General features: G+C 39.3%; 1 protein-coding gene across 9 annotated transcripts in view; it reads right to left on the reverse strand.

Moving 5' to 3' along the window:
- ARHGEF28 (Rho guanine nucleotide exchange factor 28) overlaps positions 1-18139 on the reverse strand; it is a 373409-nt gene that overhangs the window by 164815 nt on the left and 190455 nt on the right. The window contains exon 1 of one of the 9 annotated variants that reach the window (XM_066241358.1): positions 3307-3580. The exons of 7 other annotated variants lie outside the window; for them this stretch is intronic. In XM_066241358.1, coding sequence (XP_066097455.1) covers positions 3307-3391 — 85 coding nt within the window. In that variant the 5' untranslated portion in view covers positions 3392-3580. Of the gene's footprint in view, positions 1-3306; positions 3581-18139 lie in introns of those variants that run through there. One more of the 9 variants, XM_066241366.1, reaches the window with a different exon arrangement.

The following is an 18139-nucleotide window of genomic DNA, read 5'->3' on the forward strand; positions in this document are numbered from 1 at the left end:
TGAGACAGCCTGGTTTTAATTGCTTTCATCCTCTGCTTATATCACAGTCTCCTCCAGACACAGGTCATTTCCAAAGGCACTGCTTCTAAATTATATCCTTTCTTCTTTTTTCTGAAGGCATAAGAATAAGAAAGTATTTATACTAGATGCACTTTTTAGTTGATATATAAGTATTGGTGGGTTGCTGCTAATCTAGTTTTCCTTTTACTACCAAACCCTCTCAATTTTCACTTCTCTCTAAACAAGTATGTTATGTGTATATATGTGTGTCTATAAAAAAACAGTCATAATAAGAACAGAATGGGGTATAAAAAGAAAGATAATGTAACAAGGAGGGTCAGCACAGAAAAGGAATAATAAAAAATAAACAAAAATATATCTGACCAACTATAAGAGAGATTTGTTAATAAGCTAGAAATTCCAAGCCCACAATACCTTCTTCATGATTTCCCAGGTGACTGGAACCTGCATTCTGAGAATGATGTTGGTGATGATTAGATGAAAGAAAAGAACAAGAAAGAAATTCAAATCACCTTAGTTTTAAAGGCTAAAATAATTAAATCATCCTCTAACCTGGCCAGGTGGTTCAGTGGATCAAGTGTCGAACTCATGCACCAGAGGTCAAAGATGCGACCCCTGTTCAGGGCATATACAAGAAGCAAGCAATCAAACAGTGAGTGCATAACTAAATGCAACAACTAAGTGAAACAAGTTGATGCTTCTCCCTCTTCCCCTCTTTCTTTCCTTCCCCCCTATCTCTCTCTCTATCTCAAATCAATTAAAATTTTTTTTAATCATCCTTTAAGAGCTAAGAGATGATCATTCTTCACAAAATAATGTCATTATGCTGAAAAAGAAAAAAACACAGCTGTCTTGTTGTTTCTTCTATCATACGGATGTGGTCCATCTGGGTCCCGGGGGGTGTGGGACCCATTCTGAATGTGAAGGCCCCTGTAAATAAGGATGGAGTCTATCTGGTTCCTACTTTGCCCCACCCTTGAGGACAGTGTCTAATACTCTGGAATAGTTATGGAGCATGCATAATTCCTCATCACTTCACCTCTTCAGGTCCCATCACCCTTCTTTGGAAAATGAGATGGTTGGACCAGGCTACCTCGGAGACCTATGGTTTTGGGACCCTGTCTAGCTAATACTACAGCACGACCAAACCCCTTCTTCACAACCAGGTCATGATCACCGAATGAAGAGGAAGCATAGGACACTGTCTGACGATCCCCAACTCTCGGCTACCAACATTATTTGCACTTGTCTTTTGTTTATTGGCAGCAAGCAGTTAATCATTTTCATATTCTGGGTACCTGCTTTCACTTGAATCAAGTTTAATTTACACATAGCTATGTTATGACTTTCTGTGGTAGCTAGGAGTGGCTGGGCTCCAACTTTAGATTTCAAAGGAGAGTGTGATTAATGCATTCCCTCCAACTTCACTGGACTCAAGCTTCTTCACTGGCCTTCTAATCATTAATCCCTCGTCTCTCCAGGTTGTTAGGCTAGCAGGGCCCCAACAACACAGGCATCCAGTCAGCCAGCCAGGCAATGTAAAGGCAAAAATATATTAAGTAGATTATTTTCCCAAATTTGATTGGGTTAGAATTAGCAAAAAGAGATAACAGTCTTACAGAACTAGTAGTTGTCCTCAAGAAGTTGTCCATGTACCCAAAATAACAATATTCACATATTAGTGACTTGATATATCTTCTCAGAAGTAATTTAAAAGTTTTTTAAAAGATTTATAATTCAGAAGTAATTCCAAGCATGCAGAAAGGCTGAAAGAACACAAAGAGCACCAATATGTTACATTTACCCAGATTTACCCATTGTCAACATTTTATTCCATTTTCTATTTGTGTTCAAACTTACTATTAATGTATACACTTGTACTCTCTCACAGGTATATTTTTCCCATTGAACCATTTCATAGCAAGTTGCATACATCATGACCTTTACCCCAACCAAAAAGAAAAAATTTAATTTAAAACAAAATCACAGGAAAACAGAATATTGTATAAATTTATTTTCAGTTTTCCATGGCAGAATTTCAAGGGTGGTCGCTGAGCAGCGTGGGAGACTTGCTCAAGCGGAGGCTTTCTAGCACCTCGAGGTGTCCAACCCATCTTATTCCCGGGCCTGGCCCTGGTCCCAGCCAGAGAGCAAACAAACACACCCCCCTCTATTTCAGAAGGAAAAAAAGATCCTTGAAGAGAACCAGGTGTGTTGACAACTGCCAGCCTCCATTTCTCTCTGGGAAAAGTATGGGGTAATGCAGCAGGTCATTCTGCTCTGGAGAAAAAAGAATTCTGCCCCCCAAGAACAACATCACAGAGACACCCACATTCAAAAACATGTCTTCTGCTTGTACGTTCATGAAAACGTTCCTTCCTCCTTAAATTCAAAATAAACACATCAGCCGCTGTAGAAGACAAGAGATGGGAAGGGTTTCCTGACTACCTCTCTTGTTTTGGTAAATCTCAGAGGACAACAACCCCACCTGCTGCAACCAGCAAGGACGGTCAGCAGACGCTCAGGGCACCGTCACTGTACCTGACCATCGGCTTGCCCTTTGGTTTGCAAGGTCAGCCCAGCAAGAGTGGGTCACAGGTGGTGTGAACCCACTCCATTATTAATCATGCTACAGAAAAATGGCTCTTCTTCCTTTGGCAGTAAAGGATTTTGTGTACTTGGCAATTATTGTTAATAAGCTTTTTGAATCTATGACTGCATCCCCTGAAAATATACAGGTTTTCTTGTTGACATTACATTCATAAAGTCCCTTCCCTTAGAGCATCTATAAAATCAATAAAATAAAGTAGTCTAAAAGAGAAAGAACCATTTTTTAAGTACCAACCATTTTTTAAAATAGTAATAGACACTTGAAAACTAACACACGGGAGAAGCAGATATCACATGCAACATGTGTGCGACTCTCGTCATATCCCACAACAGCCGGACACATGTAAACCAGCCAGACTCTTCCGTGTCTAGGTAGCTCTGATTAAGTGACTCCAAAACATTCACCTTGTACTGAACTCCGTTCATTTATCTTTTTTAAAAAGAATTGCACATGCACAATACAGCAGACAGATTCAAAGGGAAAGAAACTACGAAGGAGCAGGGTTACTTCAGGAGTCTCTAGGTAAAGTACTTGCACCGTGAAAGTTTGATGAAAACATGCATCAGCACGTACTTCATCAGAAAACAGTCTGGCAAAGGAACAAGGCAGAAAGAGGGAAAAATCCGAGAATGCCTGGCTTGGCTCGAGGGGAAATCAAAGAGCCTGTGATCTACCTTTTTTGGACGCCCTTCGCCGAATCTTCATTTTGGGGAAGGAAGGCCACGAGTAGTTAAAAGGTGAGTCTGAGTCAGAATCCATCTTTTTGTCCTGGTGAAATTCGACAGATTCGACAGTAGGAGCTGGGGAAGGACGCGGGTGCCCCAGCCAGGAGGCGAGGCTCCCATGTGGTGTGGAAGGAAAGAACGGGGCTGAGCGAAGAGCTGGCGAACACGGGGAGGGAGAGGCAATAAATGTTTTGCTTCCTTCGGGTGTTCAGGCATGTAGACTGAGAAGGCGGCTGTAAATATTAAAGCCAAACTAGGGAAATAAAAGGGAGAGAGAGAGAGGGAGCTAAGAGCTGCACTGGTACCTCACAGTCCAGTTATTCAAAAGGTCACTGGGAGCCAATGAATCATTAACTCCCCTCTTCTGGCTGCTGGAAATGGAAATGAAAAAGAAAGGTAACTAGGGGTTGAGAGAACTACTTGTGATTCCAGAAAAGCTTCCCAAAGCAGGCAATTGTTTTGATCTGGAGCTAGGGGGTCATTTCTCAGAAAAGCCATCCTGTGCCGTGTGAGATAAACGCTGAGGTTGACGTGTGTGGACGGTCAGAAAGCGCCATACACAGGCAAGCGAAGGCGTCCCACTGGGGCCGGGCTTCCCAGAGCCCTCTGTTCTTTCACACCCCTGCAGGGCTGGCAGCTTCTCAGATCCAAGGGCCAAAGAAAAAGCTCTGATAATTCATTTAATGTCCCGTCTCCCCACCTTCTTAATTCTGAAGTGGTCACGAGTTTACATTTTCTACAGAATTATACTCCTCTCATTAAATCCAGGCGAAGTCATCTAATTCTCCTTAGCACTATGGAGGTATTTTCTTAAATTGTCACCAGTCTGGCTGTCGATCACAAGGACTTGAGGCGCCTTTATAGCTCTGATCTAAACTTGCAGTGTGTCTCAACAGAGCTAGTGACTAATTTACCACAGACCAACAGTTCTTAGGCAATCTCCCTGAACAACTCTGCAGTAATTAGCATTCAGTGAAAGCCCATTACCGCCTCCCCATAAATCGTGATACTGTTCAAACTTACTTCCCTACTGCCTGGAAGCACACAGCTACACATGCCCCAAATAAGCCCAAGCATAGCAACCAAGACCTGCAGTGGAAAAAAAATATATCCCAGCTCTCACAGGGGAGTCTCTTTCAAGCATTTCTTTTAATAGTAGTGATAGCAAGAAGTAATTGTTTCATTTTTGTGAGGTCGTCTGACACCCAAGTAAACTAAAGAAGAGTGAAAACAATATAAGGATCTGTTCAATCCTGCGGATTTGGAACATGACAATATATGTCTTAATTAACATTCATCTCTTTACTTCAATTACTTCCCAAACTGTTGGCACTATGCAATGCTGTGTAAGGAAATAGATGTATATCCTGCTCTGTGACAGCTAATCCTGCCTATTGGGTAGGTGCTGAGTGAGGGGCACAGATATAAGTGAACAATGGGATAAATTTAAATCAAAATCATAATTTAATTACATAAATTATTACCATGTTTCAATATGGTTTATTACATAAATATAACATAACTAAAACAAAGTACAACTAGAAGATAATTGCAAGCATTACAACCAAATGAAAAATATTAATACATTTCTACTTTGTGGCTTTTTATTTGAATAATTATGTATTCTTATTCATAAACTAGGTGCAATTGTAAAGATAAACTACTCTCAACCCTCACATTAGGACACAGAGTTTTAGTCCATTTGAATGTTTAATAAGAAAATAGATAAAATCCTGTGGATGAGTGTTTCCATTCCTTCTCAGGGCTTAGAACAGTGTCAGAAACATTGTAGGCATGTGCTGAATGAATGAATGATTTACACTTATTTTATTGTAGTTTCAACTTGTGGGTGAAGAATATTTACATAACAGCTACAGTATTTTTTATCTCCTCTTACTAAAAACATGTATCTTGACGAAAAGCTACAAGAACTCTTGTACAGTGTTTAAGTGTGTATTTGTATTTTGCTCATCACAACAGTATATTTGAAAAAAGAACAGGACTTATGGGTGGAGAAAACCCATTTTTCTTTAAGGCTCTAGGCCTGTGATGGTGAACCTTTTTATAAAAACCGCCCACTTTTGCAGTGCTCATCAATCTGGTCCCTCCTGCCTACTAGTGGGCATTCCAGATTTCATGGTGGGTGGTAGCGGAGCAACCAAACGGCGCTGCGATTGGCCCACCATGAAAGCTGAAACGCCCACTAGTGGGCAGGAGGGACCAGGTTGACCAGCACTGCAAAAGTGGGCGGTTTTTATAAAAATGTTCACCATCACGGCTGTAGGCAATGCTTAGGGTGTACATAGGTCCAGGCACCCTTGGGCTATCTCAGAGATGTCCACAGACCAAAAAAAGGAAACCACAGACAATTACCAAATCAAAATGAAAATGTTGGATGAGAAGATACTATTGTCTTTCTCTCATTCATATGCAAGGTAAAGTTTTTGAGCCACTTAACTAGGATAAACCCCCGGTCAACAAATGACTGGAGCAGACTGCTCCTCTCTTGACCATCAGTTAATAGATAAGAATTTCAGGATAGTGCAGACCAAGAGAGATATGAAAGAACTTTGTAATACACATTTCTATTAGTTGAGATTCCATGTAGATAGAGCCATCTTGACATAATTTTTCCCAAAGTACAGTCCTTGTGGCTCAATTGCATATCAATTGATAATTGATACAAAAATTATTATGGCAATAAAACTACTAGAACCACCCAACCAATACATGTGAGAAGTCCAACAAAAATTTTTCTAACCTCATTTGCTTTATTATTTATCAACATCAATAATGAAATGACTTCCATGAACCAGCCATGCACAGTTCAGTGAGCATGTAATGTGAAGTGGAAAATACCGTGTGTGTGCAGCCCTTTATTTTTAGGCCAAATCGTTTTCTTGCTCACCCAAAAATTCTCTCCTCAGGGTAGGTCATTTATCTTCATTTTCTGTCACGGTGGACTACTTTTTCCCATTGTGCCAATATTTAAATTCAAGATGTTATTTACATCTCATTCATATTCAATGGTTAATTTCTTTGCTTTCTCTGGCTGATAGCAATTGCAGTTGGCAAAATTCAGCAGTCTATCCCCAAGGCCACTTCTCCACCAGACCTCACACCATCATTACAAGGCAAGCGTGAATGGTTTCATCAGCTTTACTGAGCCTCCTTTAATTTAGAAAAGCCTTTACTTGGAAAATAACCTCCACACAGTCACAACCACACACGGCAGAGGCTGCCGTCCTCAAGGTGCCCCTTTCTAAGAGAGAGCCCTGTGGAAGGGAACCTTCCTGATTCTCCCCATCCAGAGAACAGATCACCTACCTTCCAACCTTGATCCAATTAAATCTCCTTAGAAGAGTTGTTGGGCAATTGAGTTTGTAAAATATGATTTTTAAGTTTGTTCACTTTTAGTGTTAAAAAATGGCGCTGGGCAGCGCCAGGTATCTGTGATCAGTGAAATTGCAAATTAGGATCCTGCTTGGGAAGGACCATTGTTTTGCTAAGGAGGAGGGGTTTTCACACCAGAAAAGTTTTGAAGGGGGGTAGGAGAAGGAGAAAGAGAGAGAAGCCATTTTTTGCACAGTTTGTGCAGAGAGAAAGGAGAAGATAGGCAGATGGGGAGTGAGAGGGGAGGGGCTTTGGGAGCCCCACTGAGACTGGTGGGGTCTTTGATTCCAGGAGAAACCAGAAAAGAGTCTCCTGGTTGTGGAACTGAATAATGTGCGTAGCTTTGTGAGCTCTAAATGAAGAGGGAAGTATTTTTCCCTGTGTGTATTGCTTGTCAGCTGGTGTGAGACTTTAATAAAGGAATGGCCCACCATTTTTTGGCTCCACTGTTTCTTTAACGTATGTCTGAATCTAATGGGAACTTGCATGTGATTGGCCGTGATGTCCATGACTACTCACCATACAAGGATATTTATATCTGATTTGAATAGCAGTATTTGTACAGTTTTCTTTTCCTCCAGTGGGGCCTCAAATTCCTGGAGGGTAGGAATTGTGTCAATAATTCATATTTTTATGGAGCCACGAAGCCAAAACAAAAAAAATCATGAATTTTTGGCTCTGTCACTTACTTGCTTAATTGTCTTAATGAAGTCACTGATACTTTCTGATCCTCAGTTGTTTCATACAAAATGAGACCATAACATCTATACTTCAGAGACTTGTGAGGATCAAAAGAGATAATAGTAAAAAACATAAGTAGGTTTCCAATGAGTTTTCATTTAACCCATTGAATAGTACAAACACTCATGTATATCCTCCAGAGTATGAGATAACAAAAATTTTTATTTTAAAAATGTGTAAGGCAACATTAAAGAAAGGCAAATGTATGTTCTTGTTTCCATAAATTGGTTATCAAACAAACATTATCTTAAGTTAGTAAAACTGTAACAAGAACTAATTTCATTTTTTGAAAAAACTCCCAGAGTTCAGCAAGCATAAAAAAAAAACTCACTACTCAAAGGGTTAAATATCAGTTTCCCTTTTTAAACTGTTAAGAAACATTTCTACATTATAGACACTGAGTTAATCATATCTTTACTTCAGAAGTAATATCTTGATTTTCAAAACTGAGACATGGCAATGGACAAAGAAGTTTCAAAAAATCACACCACACAGAAAGAGGAGGAGGGGGATTTGTTTTTCTGTTCTGCTGCCTTGTTTGACTACCAAAGATCACAGTTTTTAACACTTCTAGACACCATTCTTGAAAAAGTCATAAACAGTACAGACCAGAGGAGGCAAGACCCCTAATGCTAGGACAAGGCTGTCCTGGATAACTTCAGCCAGCACAGTGACCATTAAATATAGCCTCAGGTTAGCATTCGGTGAAAATCAGGGATGGTAAAATCTTCCTCAAAAATCTCTTAGTAGGACAGCATGTCATCAAAGCTCAACATAAGCAGCTCTTTATGGAGAACAGCATCAGTTTGGTTGGGCACCTGGTGACACATGTGGCTTTCATTGAGAGGCCATGCTACACAGCAAATGCGGGTCCTCACAAGCACGACTCATATTCCTTAGATAAGGTGTCCTCATGAGAAGCACGTGGCACAGCACATGGCATTTCCAGTGTCACACTCACTCAGGGACATTATACTCACAGAGTGCAATCACGGGTGGAGCCCCCCAAGGCTTAAATTATTATTTTTCTCCTTACCTCCCCATTCTGTTTCATATTTTTAACACAGCTCATAAAATGGAATTCACAGATATTACACATGAATTAGGAACATGACTCAACCACTGTTGTCATAAATTGGAATCCTAGGATTCCACCATTCATAATATCACTCTTATTTTTAATGACTTTTTAAATTAAATGTATTATGGTGACATTGGTTAATAAAATTATTTAGATTTCAAGTGCACATTTCTATGATACATGATCTGTATATTGCATTGTGTGCCGAACACCCAATGAAAATGACAGATCATTTTTTGTCATCATATAGTTGATTTCCTTTATCCCTTACTACTCCCCACCCTCTGTCCTTCTGGTAACAACTATACTGTTGTCCATGTCAATGAGTTTTTGTTTTTCTTGTTTGTTCCTTTGTTGCCTTCAGCTTTATATCCCACATATAAGTGAAATCATATAGTTTTTAACTTTTTTTGTATGACCAACAATCCAATTTTAAAAATGGCAGAGGTCCTGAACAGACACCTCTCCTAAGAACACGTACGAACAGCCAACAGATAAATGATGCTCACCTTTACCAGGTATTAGGCAAATGCATATCACAACTACAATGAGACACCATCTCACACCTGTTAGAATGACTATTATCAATAGGACAAGTAAAAAATTGGAGAGGTTGCAGAAAAAAAAGAACCCTCATTCACCTTACCTTTAAAATAAGAATTATTTTTATTTCTCATCTACCTTTATTACCTTAATTTACTTCAACAAAAAACCTGCATCCTGCTTTACAGGTTCTGATATGCCCCCTAATATCACTCTATTGATTAAGGAAAAATGGGTAAGATCTAGAAATCCAACAAGAAGATCTTACTTATATTATGATATATACACATTTGGTATAAGAAGGAAATACCTAAAACATTTCAGGACAGGAAAATAATAGAGTTTCTGACTGAAGCAATTTATTAAAGAATTATATGGTCAGCCCTGACCAGTTGGCTCAGTGGTAGAGCGTCAGCCTGGCATGTGGAAGTCCAGGTTCGATTCCTGGTCAGGGCACACAGGAGAAACACCTATCTGCTTCTCCACCCCTCTCACTTCTCTCTCTCTTTCTTTCTCTCTCTTTTCTTCCCCTCCTGCAACTATGGCTCAATTGGAGCAAGTTGGCCCGGGTGCTAAGGATGGCTCCATGGCCTCCACCTCAGGCACTAAAAAATAATGGCTCCGGACACAATGGACCAAGAGCTCCAGATGGGCAGAGCATCACCCCCTAGTGGTCTTGCTGGGTGGATCCTGGTCAGGGCACATGTGGGAGCCTATGTCTGCCTCCCCTCCTCTCACTAAATTAATATATATATATATATATATATATATATATATATATATATATAGTCAATATATATATATATTATTGTCAAAGCTTTCACCAGCATTTTTATTGCTACAGATACCGGTTCTAAATGATTCACTTAAAAAAAAAATCCTTGGTGAAGATCTTTTTGTTTTAAACAGTGAAGTTCCTAGGCAGAGCCTGACAAGAAAGGACTAGGAAACATTGGCTAAGTTTTCCTGAACAACAAATTATGAGGAATCTTGCCTTTATCCTGGAGAGGCAGCCATGGACAGTGGATGTGAGGGGCCCTTGTAGGGGAAGAAGCAAGGATACAAGCCAGGAGTCTATACTGAGAAAGGGTTGAAGGGGTAGGAACGTATCCTGCCATAGTCTAAGGAGAAAAAATCCCTTACAATAGGAAGAGCCGAGACACTTAGGGAGAGCAACATCTATAATTACATTTTATCCTGGTTTACATTTTATACAGGTTTATCCTGATAATGTTCCAATTTCAATTTTCCCATATGTGCCAAAATATTTCTTACACACCACAGACTTATTCACAACCTTATTCTTATTAGTTTAACATTCACAACTCTACTTGTTGTTCTATAGACTTTCTTATGGTTATTCACATGTAAATAAGTTAACTACAAGGTATAAAATGAGCAAAGAATTTAAGTAATTAGTTTTAACACAAACTCGAAACTAGCAATGCCACTAGTTCTGAAACTAAAATTCATACAAAATGTAAGGGATGGCTCATGATATATGATATATGCTTCTGGGTGGAACATTGTTACTTCTAGCTCCTCTCAACTAACAGAGCAAGGAAATATCAATATATATGTGGGTGTGACCTAACCTATGTATGTACACATATCTCCAAATACTAACTAATCATAAGTGCACACTGATATCTACAACTCTAATTCATTAGCACATGAATCATTCTAGCCTTCTCCCCTTGCTCATCTATAAACACCCACTCCAAGAGTGAGACACCTGGCACCTACTATCCATATCCATTAGCTTGATTTTTCACTGCCTGTACACATTTATAGTGGAACCAGAACTGTTAACCTGTGCCCTGTGGGAAACAACCACTCACCTAGAAGACAGGGCTTATGTACAGCTTCTTTTCCCTTGATTCTTACAGATGCTACTCGCTACTCATTCCCACAGGTACTGAGGTCCGCATCCCCCCTCAACACACATTTTTAGTAGTTAGGTCGTTCGTCACATTCTGCATTCCGTCATAGGATCCTCCAACTTGCTAATTTTATTTTTATTTGTCCACATTAAAGCCTTCTCTGTGTCCTATGTGTTCTATGGGTTTTGACAAATACAGTGTCATGTATACGGAGTTCCTATCAGAACCCATAATCCTGGTTTAATGATGGGGAAAATGATAAGAAAAATACCAATTGAGGGACATTCTATAAAATACATGACCAGTACTCCTAAAACTGTCAAGGTCATCAAAAACAAGGGAAGTCTGAGAACTCTCACAACCAAGAGAAGCCTAAGGAGACAGGACACCTAAATGTAACATGGCATCTGGGCAGAAAAGAAAAATTAGATAAAAACTAAACATATCTAAATAAAGTATAAATTTCAGTCAATAATAATGTATCATTACTGGCTCATTCTCAACACATGCAGCATAATAATATTGATGCTAATAATAGGAGGAACTGGGGAGTGGGGAGATGGGCATATAGCACTCTGTATTATCTTCACAACTTTTCTGTAAATGTAAACTGTTCTAAAAAAAAATAAAGCTTAAAAATTTTAAAGGATAGAGACAAAAAGTATAAAATCTATGTCAATGAAATGTTTGGAATTTGTGTTAAAAGAATGTCCGTCACAAAATTGAGACTCATGGACATGGACAAGAGTGTGGTGGTTGGGGGCGGGGGTGGGGAGAGAGGGAGGGGAATGGGGGAGGGGAGGGGCATAAAGAAAACCAAATAGAAGGTGATGGAGGACAATCTGACTTTGAGTGATGGGTATACAACATAATCAAATGTCAAAATGATCTGGAGATGTTTTCTCTGAATCTATGTACTCTACTTGATCAATGTCACCCCGTTAAAATTAATTGTCTAAATAAAATTTTTTAAAAAGTCCGTATCAATTATTCAGATGTCTAGAATTCAAGTCAAGCATAATATCCCATTTTCCTTTGTTTAACTTATTATGTGAAGTTACCATGTAATTTGGAGGGAACTAATTAGACATTAAAAGTTATAAGCTGAAGATCATTTTAATTTTTTGTAGAAAAATACAGTGTCTCTTTGAGGTTAACAGTTCCTAAGAGTAACCTCAATGAGAAGCCCCCACGTTGTACCTGTGGGCAGCTGAGTGTACCGCAGTTAGACTGGCAGCAACCCTCTTGGCAGACAAATCTCAAGAACCTGGATAAAACCCAGCTGGCTTACTCAAAGTGTTTTTTTCAAGTTCTAGATATCTTTAACTTCACTCTTTAGTCAGATTCTTTGCTTGTAATTTTAAATACTATAAGGAAACAACAGACTGCCTGACCAGGCAGTGGTACAATGGATAGAGCATCAGACTGGGACGAAGAGGACCCAGGTTCGAAACCCCGAGGTCACTGGCTTGAGCACCGGCTCATCCAGCTTGAGCGCAACGTGCTAGCTTGAGCTTGGGATCATAGACATGACACCATGGTCACTGGCTTAAGCCCAATGTAGCTGGCTTGAGCCCAAGGTTGCTGGCTTGAGCAAAGGGTCACTCACTCTGCTGTAGTCCCCCGGTCAAGGCACATATGAGAAAGCAATCAATGAACAACTAAGGTGGTGCAATGAAGAATTGATGCTTCTCATCTCTCTCCCTTTCTGTCTGTCTGTCCCTATCTGTCCCTCTCTCTGACTTTCTCTCTCTCTCTGTCAAAAAAGAGAAAGAAACAACAGACTATTTACTGCCGGATCTCCTGTTTGGCCCCTACCTGCCTCACTTTTCTGTATCACAGCTACACGTATTCAGCAGACTCTCACCCAGAGGATTAGTTCTGTTGGCTTTCTGCCCATGCCTGAAGTAAGGATCCATGTTTCATAAAAATGCCTTCTAAATTAGCCACTCTCAAAGTTAAAGCAAATTGTCTCAATAAATTGTTAGAGCTAGTAGAGCCTGGCATAAAAGTTAACTGGAATCATAGTTGCCCTAAAGTCCCTACCAAGGGATTAACCACTGGTACTCAGGGAAAAACAAGCCTAAATGCACACAAATACATTCCTACTGCAACTAAGCCCGCAGCCCAGGGAGTGCTCTGTGAGGGCAGCGCTTTCAGTAAGTGTCTGTACACAGGTTCTCTGGAGTGTTTCAACACTAGAAAAAGGAAATAAATTCCTGAGTGGAATTTTAATGTTACATATAAAATTTTATAAATGCTATTTCCAGAATATATTTCATACTTTTCATTTCTTTCACAATTAGGTGTAGTCTCCTTAAATGTTACACTTGTTTGAAATTTATAAGCTCATCATTTGATTTAAACATCAAAATAGAATCTTCAGGGATGGATCCTATGGAATTAACTTATTTGCTAAACTGGTTTATTTGGAGTTGCAGATATTATTTTGGAGAATAAAAAATTTAAGGTTCACAGAAAAACTGCTGCTTCCCCCGCCTCGATTACATTTCAGAAATTAAGGTGGTTTGTGAAATGAAAAAGGTGAGTTAGATTATACTACAGGTATTAATGCCAGAAATGATGTCAGGCATCATGATAATGCCCTTCTAACATCAGCGTAAACCAAACTCCCTTCATTCCAATCTGTGCACCCCAAGGTCAATCATCTCATTAAGGTTCAAGTAGTTAAAGAATTTTTTCAATAATTTTTCTCCAAAATTTTCACCTTTCCCACAGATCTACAATGATATTGAGGGTGATAATTATTAAAAGTATGCAAACCAGCCTGACCTGTGGTGGTGCAGTGGATAAAGCGTCGACCTGGAAATGCTGAGGTCGCCAGTTCAAAACCCTGGGCTTGCCCAGTAAAGGCACATATGGGAGTTGATGCTTCCAGCTCCTCCCCCCTTCTCTCTCTCTCTCCTCTCTCTCTCTCTCTCTCTCTCTGTCTCTCCCTCTCCTCTCTAAAATGAATAAATAAGTAAATAAATAAAAAAGTTTAAAAAAAAAAGTATGCAAACCTAATACAAATTAGCTTCTATTAATTGCTTTTATAATCTAAATTCCAAAATATAGAAAAGCCAGTAAATCAGGGATGATTTCAGCAGAGTAGAGCTCCCTTAAGTTAACAAACTATGTCCGTGGTTCTCAAACTTGGCCGCACCTGACCACCTGGGGTGCTTTTAGAACTCTTGAAGCACAAACTACACTCCAAACCAATCAAGTTAGACTTCTCTAGGGGTGAAGCCAGGATCCAGTATTGTCACAACTCCAAGGTAATTCCAATAAAATTAAAATTTGGATGAGTTTAGAACCATAGGATAACTGAGTGCTTAGAGTTTGCAACTAACTGACTTTCATTTTCCTTTCTTTTAAAAATCTTGGTGGCCCTGGCCAGTTGGCTCAGTGGTAGAGCGTTGGCCTGGCGTGCAGGAGTCCCGGGTTCGATTCCTGGCCAGGGCACACAGGAGAAGCACCCATCTGCTTCTCCACCACTCCTCCTCTCCTTCCTCTCTCTCTCTTCCCCTCCCGCAGTCGAGGCTCCTTTGGAGCAAAGTTTGCTCAGGCGCTGAGGATGGCTCCATGGCCTCTGCCTCAGGCACTAGAATGACTCTGGTCCCGGCAGAGCAACGCCCCAGATGGGCAGGGCATCGCCCCCTGGTGGGCATGCCGGGTGGATCCCAGTCGGGAGCATGCGGGAGTCTGTTTGACTGCCTCCCCGTTTCCAACTTCAGAAAAGAAAAAAAAAAAATCTTGGTGAGCAAACATTGAACAGAACATTAGACCCATTATTGCTTCCTAGATCTGAAAATTATAACTTAAGATAGGTTGTTTTTAGTAAAAAAAAACCACAATATAGTAATAGACTATATACCTCTATTAAGTTTTAGTTTATTCATATTTCCTAGTCTATAGATTAAATTAACCTAAAAAAAATCCCAAAATTCTTTCTTCTAATTTATGAGATAAAAGTATACTAAAAAATACTCCAATTATCTGATTTAATGGGGAAAAATGCGTTACTACATTCTACAAGGGGAATTGTATCAAAACAATGAAGCTGCAAATATAAAAGGCAGAACATTCATGATAAGAGAACCAAATTGAGTTCATAACACTCAGCAGAATTACAGTAAATCAGCAATTACTTCTATCAAAAAGTATTTTTAAAACCTCAACAACTGCAATAAGAAAATTTCACCAAAGTTAACAAAAGGAATAAAATTTGAGTCAATTTTTACAAATATCTGCATTCCCAGTGGTCTTCTTGGGATACTTCTCCATATTTAGCTCCTTGATTTCAAAACCCATCTCTGGTAAGCTTTGGCTTATGCTAGAGATATGACCACTCTACACCCCCCCCCCCGCCACACACACACACACACACACACTCACACAAAAATAGTCCCTAGAAGTTTCTTTAGCCAGGGGCATAGAGAAACATCTGCCAAAAATTAGGCTTGAAAATTTATTTTTCAGAAGGATAGGAGCTTTGCTAAGGTCTCTTCTCCTTTCTTTATTTTTTCCCATGTTTCATCCAATATTCTTGAGATCTCAACATAGATACATGTGTATTGTTAAATAATAGCCAGAAGGCGGCCAGCTTCCATTGACTTGGGTCCTAGGTCTAAGATCTCACACTAAAGATCTTGAAGGAAACCACTACAAAACTTAACTTTCACAATTTAAAAATACTTTTTTGTAAGCTTCTATAGCTTAAAAGCATTAATTCCATTCCAAATTTTTAGTTCACAGAAAAAGAAAGGAACCCTGATTAGTCATACTTATTTGGGGGTTGCCAAACCAGCACTACGGACTGCACTTCAGGACCTCTCCCAGACAGATCCACAGATAGAGATCTGGGAGAAAGAGTCTGTACTACCCCCAACATTCTGTTCAGAGGTGCTGTTCCTTTGGATCTGCCAATCATTTCCTTCCAGTTTACCTTTGCTGAGGTTTTCCTAAGCTTCCTGTGTGGGGTCTTGGTTTCTTCTCATTGGTCTTGTCTGTAGGAACGGAAGGCCTGTGTCATCCAGGTGGTGCCATCTGAAATGCCTCACTTCCTAGTGTTTGCATCTATCTGTTTCTGCTTCCTTCTCTTCCCAGTTGATCTGGATGGACTTTGGGGTATCAAGTCAGGGTTCCTTCCACATCCCACTTCGGTTCATCTGTCTTCCTCATGCCCACCCTCCCAGTCCCACACCCACTAACAGGCTTTCTTATTCTTATATCATGTACAAATAGTCAACAACAACAGCAACAAAGTGGCCCCAAGTGGTAAAGAGTAAATGCAATCTGAGCCTCAGCACATACTGACAAGGCCATTCCATAACACCAAATAATACATATCATTTTTAAAGGGTTTTTTTTTCCTGGCCCATGTGTGTGTGTGTGTGTGTGTGTGTGTGTGTGTGTGTGTGTGTGTGTGTGTATATATACACATACATACATATACATACACATATGGTCTACTGGAAAGTTCTGTCCGTTTTTGGAATAAAACAAAATACAAATTTTTCTTACCGTCAATAAACTTTATTAAATAATATAATTGCCATTATTATTAATGATTTCTTGCCAGTGTGAGGGCAATTTGTATATTCCATTTTTAAAAAATGTTTTATCTTTTGATGCGAAAAATTGAATCAGTGCTTGTTTGATATCTTCTTCATTTTTGAATTTTTTGCCCTTCAAAAAATTTTGTAAGGACAAAAACAAGTGTTAGTCGGAGGGTGCTAAGTCCAGGGAATATGGTGGATGCGACAGAATTTTCCAGCCTACTTCTGCAATTTTTTGACGAGTCCCCAAAACAGCATGTGGCCTGGCATTATCATGATGCATGTTCTTCCTATTGAACATCGCTGGCCTCTTTTCTTGGACTGCTGTCTTTAAATTATCCAGTTGCTGACAATACTTCTCGGAATTAAGCTTTTCATTCGGTTTTATTATGTATGCTCATAATGCTTTATTATGCTCATAATGTATTGGTCTTTGAATGTCCCACCATATACACAACATTCTCTTATTCAGAGTCAAATTTGGTCTAGAGGTGGAAGGGCTAGGTTTTCCGGGTTCACAATATGCCCTTTTCCTTACGATGTTTTCGTAGGTAATCCACTTTTCATCCCCAGTTATCATCCAGTTCAAGAAGGGCTCAATTTTGTTCTGAGCAAGCAGAGATGTGCATATGACGACTCGATCATCCAAATTCTTCTGACTTAATTAATGTGGCACCCATCTTGAATATTTCCACACCAATCCTATCTTCCAAATATGGTCTGAAATGGTTTGCTGAGCTGAATTAAGCCTTTCTGCGATCTCCGATGTTGTCAGAAAAGGATCTTGCTCCAACATGGTCTTAACAACATCGTCATGGATCAAAGATGGTCGCCCAGAACGTGGCTTATCAAAAAGGTCGAAATCACCTGTTTTGAACTTTTCGAACCATCTTCTGCATGTCCTATCAGAAACTGTACCTTCACCAAACACTTTCAATAAATTTCTACATGCTTCTGTAGCATTTCTTCCTTGTTGAAATTCATAAAAATTACAGTGGCGTAAATGAACTTTATCAGTAACCATGGGTACACTATCACTTCACACATAAGACTAACATGAATCAACTTTGTTTTAGTTAATTTGCTATGTCAGTATGTATATATTAAGTGATAAAAATAGAGAGGCACACATGCGCTAAATAAACATGTGCTTACGTGTCGAAAGTTGTTGTGATAGAAACAGACAGAACTTTCTGGTGGACCTGATATATACTTCTCGGGAGACTCTATGATGTTTTCCCTTTCTACTTAGCAAAAATAATCCATACTTATTGTGAAAAATGGTCAGGATCATTTTAAGCTATCTTTTGAAATGGAGCATCTATACTTATGGCATATAGTGTTTAATGAATAAAGCAGAACACAAAATTCTACTGTTTACATGAGCACAACTCTGTAAATAATAGATGTGTACAAAAAAATACTCTTAGGAAATATACCAAAATTTAATAGAAGCTGATTTGAAGTGGTAAGATCATAGGGAGAGGTTTTTTTTTTGTTTTTTTGTTTTTTACTCATTCTAAAATTCTTGATTTTTCAACTATGAGTATGTATTACAATACTTCTATAATTTAAAAAAT

Source organism: Saccopteryx bilineata, chromosome 1, assembly GCF_036850765.1.
Source record: "Saccopteryx bilineata isolate mSacBil1 chromosome 1, mSacBil1_pri_phased_curated, whole genome shotgun sequence".
NCBI classification, from domain to species: Eukaryota; Metazoa; Chordata; class Mammalia; order Chiroptera; family Emballonuridae; genus Saccopteryx; species Saccopteryx bilineata.